General features: G+C 38.4%; 1 protein-coding gene across 1 annotated transcript in view; it reads left to right on the top strand.

The window, feature by feature from the left end:
* The window catches only part of LOC118767830, a 14,309-nt gene extending 12,681 nt beyond the window's left edge, over positions 1 to 1,628 (top strand). The window contains exon 4 of the mRNA XM_036513101.1: positions 1,481 to 1,628. Within this exon, the coding sequence (XP_036368994.1) occupies positions 1,481 to 1,628 (148 nt within the window). The remainder of the gene's footprint in view (positions 1 to 1,480) is intronic.
* Positions 1,629 to 5,393: the final 3,765 nt, after the last annotated feature.

Genomic DNA, 5,393 nt, shown 5'->3' with positions numbered 1-5,393 from the left:
GACACTTGCCCAAGGTGCCACACACACACATATATATATATATATATATATATATATATATATAGAGCGAGAGAGAGGAGAGAGAGAGAGAGAGAGGAGAGTTTACGATAAAAGCAAATGACGAAGACAGGTGGTGTACAAACAAAGAGATGCATTAGTATAACACTCAGGAATAGAAAAAGTCTTTTACGTTTCGAGCCTACGCTCTTCTACAGAAAGAGACACAGAAAGAAACAAGGAGAGAAACAAAGAGAGAAAAAAAATGTGTGTGTAGTGGCCAACAATATCACTGTGATCACCGTGACCGACCAGGCTATCAGATGTTGCTACACATCGCTGGTCACAATGCGCATCGCACTGTTTTTCTTTTTTTGGCCTTCAAATGTCGCCACCCGGCTGGCTAAGCGAGCAGGCCAACAGAAGAAAGAGTGAGAGAAAGAGTGGTGAAAGAGTACAGCAGGGATCGCCACCAACCCCTGCCGGAGCCTCGTGGAGCTTCAGGTGTTTTCGCTCAATAAACACTCACAATGCCTGGTCTGGGAATCGAAACCGCGATCCTACGACCGCCAGTCCGCTGCCTAACCACTGATTCTCCTTCCCTCTGAATTTAAGGCGTTGTGCCAGTTAGGAAATCAATTGTGGTTGTTTTCCTATTTCCTATTACGTGTTACCCTGTGAAACACTGGCTATGGACATAGTTCTGTCCTTGTCTTTGATGTCCTGTTACGGCCGATCATTATTTCCCATCCAGGATAGTTTTCTATATGATTAACAATAGTCATTTGTTGTTCACATATATGCATGTGTGTGTGTTTATATATACATATATTGATGTGTGTGTGTGGTTGTATATATATATTATAGATACTGTGATAGCCTGGGCTTCCGAGGCCCACAGCTCTTCAATATCCTCCCAAAGAACCTGAGAGACCTGCATGGGGTGGATGCAGATGTCTTTAAAATGAAACTGGATCTCTTCCTGTCAGGTGTCCCAGATGAACCAACTTCACGGCAGGAGGTGCAGATGAGGGCAGCTGCATCGAACTCTCTCATGCACCAAATAGCAATTACTAAAAAGCATTCGTGAAGTAAAATCATGTAGCAACACCAAATGGAGGTGCCCCAGCATGGCCACAGCTCGTGAGCTGAAACTAGATAAAATAAAAAATAAAATAAAAATAAAATAAATATAATATATGATATGAGTATATATAGATAGATATATATCACACACATACATACGTGAGGGTGTGTGTAATTTTGGGATTAATGGATATATGTTTGTTAGTATGTTTATGTGTTGAGTAAAGCACTGGCACAGTTTGGGCTACCTGGTGTCATCCGCAGTAGGGCAACGGTGGGACAACTGTAGGGTCACAGACAGCGAAACAGGTTGAAGTGGAGAGTAGAGAAACTACGACCCTCGTCTGTCCACTAGCAATCTCGTCTTGAATTACATTTATTCATCTTCATATGCCAGCTTCATTATTGCTTTTTTGTCCATTTATTGTTTGTCTTTTCTTGTTCTGTTACGTCTCGATCCCATTTCACGCCAAGTGCTCGCCAGTCGTCAGCAGAAGGGAAACAATATTATCGTTAAAGGTGCGAAATTGCGTTTGACCCTCTGACCGATAACTGATGGGGAGTTGAGGACCTTCTGTGTCTGTTTTCCGTTCGTGTGTACATTTACTATACGTTTTTAACTCTGTGTGTGTGTGTGTGTGTGTTGTGTGTGTGTGTGTGTGTGTGTGTGTGTGAGTTTGTGTGTGTGTGTGTGTTTACAGGTTGTCCACGGCATCGACCTCCTGATACTTCTTTGTCCTTGTAGAAAGGCTACCATGCTAGCCCAGGTCCTCCGTGATTCCAAATGACGTAAACATGCAAATCTGTATCGTGGCAGCGTAGTTAAAGAACTATGCTTCACAACCCCGTGATTTCAGGTTCAGTCCCCACTCTGCGATATTTGTTTCTTTTTATTTTATTCTTCCTGCTACGCATACCTGACGTCTAACTTCTCTTTTAGTGACTTGATATTGTTTTTTTGTTGTCCACTTTAAATATTCCTATATTTGTCTCTAAGCGTTTATATTGCTTTCAAGAATGCTATTTCATCACCATGTCACCTTACACCAGGCTGGAACATTTCCCTGCAACCACAAATCAGGTCCATATCTCTTGGCAGGTTGTCTTGTAGAAACTTTCAGTTGTTCTCTCCTGTCCCTTGCATCAATTCGTGCGCCATCAAATCTATAATTGGTCCAGAGCTCTTTCAGCTTCGCTGGCTTCGTTCTCCAAATTCTCCTGTGTCTCTACAACCATTTAGCTTTTTGTTCTGAAGTCACTAATCGCTAATCTTCGTTGAGTTGTACATTCTTCGCCAAAGAAAAACATAGCATTCATGGCTGCTCTTTTATCCTGCTTCCTGAGGATGTGTGAAACCAACCTGTCAAATGCGCTCACCTGATTGGTTGGTGACATCAGGGTTGCAAACCGTTAATGTTGCAAATAGTTAATGTTGCAAATAATTAATTTGCAAATAATTAATGTTGCAAATAATTAATGTTGCAAAAAGTTAATGTGGCAAATAGTTAATGTAGCAAATAATTAACGTTGCAAATAATTAATGTGGCAAATAGTTAATGTTGCAAATAGTTAATGCTGCAAATAATTAATGTTGAAAATAATTAATGTGGCAAATCGTTAATGTTGCAAATAATTAATGTTGCAAATAATTAATGTTGCAAAAAGTTAATGTGGCAAATAGTTAATGTAGCAAATAATTAATGTTGCAAATAATTAATGTGGCAAATAGTTAATGTGGCAGATAGGTCATTGCATATATATATATATATATAATATATATATATATATATATATATATTATATATATATATATATATATATATATATATATATATATATATATATTAGAGGGAAGAGAAGGTCGCAAGGAAGAGATCTGGGGAATATGGAGGTTGTCGAATCTGGAGAGCCAAAAGCTGCTACACAAGCTGTACTGAATGTTCAGATGCTTTGTCGTGGTGGAGTTGTTACCCACCGGATGCACACATTCTGTCCAACGACCACACTCTACACACTTTACTTCCAAACTCTGCTATAAACAATGAAAGCGAGTGAAAACATTATAACTTGGTGCAAAAACACGACAGAGTTCTGTGCCAAGTGGCTTCACTCTGCATTCTTTAGCCCCGTTACCATAGCAACAGTCCCAATACTTTTTAATCAAACCTTGTGTACACACACACGCACACACATATACACCATTGAACCCATAATGTGAAACTGATCAGTATGATTATATATATATATATATATATAAATCAAAGTGTACAGTATTATATATCCATTACGGCCGAGCTTACCGATCAGTTTCACATTATGGGCTCAACGGTGTGTTCGGTAGCAGCCCGACTACGTAACCCTGCGCTCTTCAGAGATGGCAGCTATGGAATGCCATCTCTGAAGAGCGCAGTGTTGCATAATAGGACTGCTACCTAACCCACCGTTGAGCCCATAATGTGAAACTGATCAGTATGATCGGCCGTAATGGATATATAATGCTGCACACTTCGATTAATACGCTCACTCTACTGACAAACATACCAGTCCATTTTTTCCTGATTTATGGATTCTTATGTGGTTATATATATACCACACAGGTGTGGCTGTGTGGTAAGAAGCTTACTTCCTAACTACATGCGTGGCACCTTGGGCAAGTGTCTTCTACTATAGTCTCGGGCCGACCAAAGCCTTGTGAGTGGATTTGGTAGACGGAAACTGAAGGAAACCTGTCGTATATGTGTGTATGTATGTATATATTTGTGTATGTCTTTGTGTCTGTGCTTGCCCCCCTCCACCGCCATCACTTGACAACCGATGTTTGTGTGCTTATGTCCCTGTAACTTAGTGGGTCGGCAAAAAGGACCGATAGAATAAGTATACTAGGCTTACTAAGAGTAAATCCCGGGATCAATTTGGTCGACTGAAACGCCTTAAAGAGGGACCGCTGAAATCTTCAAGTTTTTTTCATTCTCTCCCTGTTTGTTTTCTCTTATTCCTTTCTGCTGAAGAGCGTAGGCTCAAAATGTAAAAGAATTTTTCATTTTCCCGAGCGTCAAACTAATACACTTGCTTGTTGCTCATAAACCTGTCTTCGTCTTTCGTTTTTCTATAAATCTCAACTATACATACATACATACATACATACATACATACATACATACATACCTACATACATACATACATACATACATACATACATACATACATACATACATACATACATACATAAGACTGCTTGTTCAGGGGTTATCTGATGTCCAGACAACAATCACAAAGTGTTTAATAAAGGGGGATTGGAGAAAGGGGACTAGTAATTAGAGGTGACAGGATGTAACAACAGTGATTGGAAAAAGTGTAACATGAGACGGAATTTATGGCAGGTAAATGGATTGAAACATGTCGTTGCAACAGGTAGAAATAAAAAATACGTTTGAAAGATGTGGGAAAAAACAATCAGATGTGAAATCTGACAGATTTTTGCTAATTGTTATACAATGGAATAATTAACCCTGAGAAATGTTTTTAATTAACATTAAGATGAATATTTCGCCATATAAAATACATGGGAATATTTTCGTGTAATTGTTTGTTTGTTTGTTTGTTTTTACCATCTTCCCCATCACCACCATTATTACTTAGAAATATTCTGTCGCTTCAAAGCAATGAGCTGGAAGAATCGGTAAACACGCCAGGCAAAAATGTTTAACAGCATTTCAGTTCAAATTACGCCGAAGTCGACATATATATATATATATATATACACACACACATATGTATGAATATGTATGTACATATGTATATATGTAAATATATATATATTTATATATATATATGTATATGTGTGTGTGTATGTACAATATATATATATATATATATATATAAATATGAGACAATCTGTGAAGCAGTCCATAGGGAAATTCTCTCCCTTTTTTCCCATACAGCAATAGTATAGAGAGAATGTTTTTTCTGATTCTCATTTAATCGCATGAAGTTTGATGTGTGTGTGAGTGTGTGCACACGCGTGTGTATCTGTGTGTGTGCGTGTGCATGCATACACACACACAATATTCTTTATCTCTCAAGGTTACCCTATGTAAATAACCAAACTGTATATTTTTACTCCTGCACAAAAAGGCAATTTGCGACCTTGAAATGCAAAACACTTGATTCTGTTATAGAAAGGGCTGTGATGTCTTTTAAGGCGAAGGTGTATAAGCAACCATGTCTTCGAGATATTATGAAATGCTGCAGAACCCAAACTACACCTGAGAAATGATGAAAAACAATGTACCATTTTTTATGGCATAAAT

This window comes from Octopus sinensis, linkage group LG24 (genome assembly GCF_006345805.1).
Source record: "Octopus sinensis linkage group LG24, ASM634580v1, whole genome shotgun sequence".
In the NCBI taxonomy this organism is placed as follows: domain Eukaryota; kingdom Metazoa; phylum Mollusca; class Cephalopoda; order Octopoda; family Octopodidae; genus Octopus; species Octopus sinensis.
Note: the sequence above shows the minus strand (reverse complement) of the source record. Positions and strands in the feature narration are given on the sequence as shown.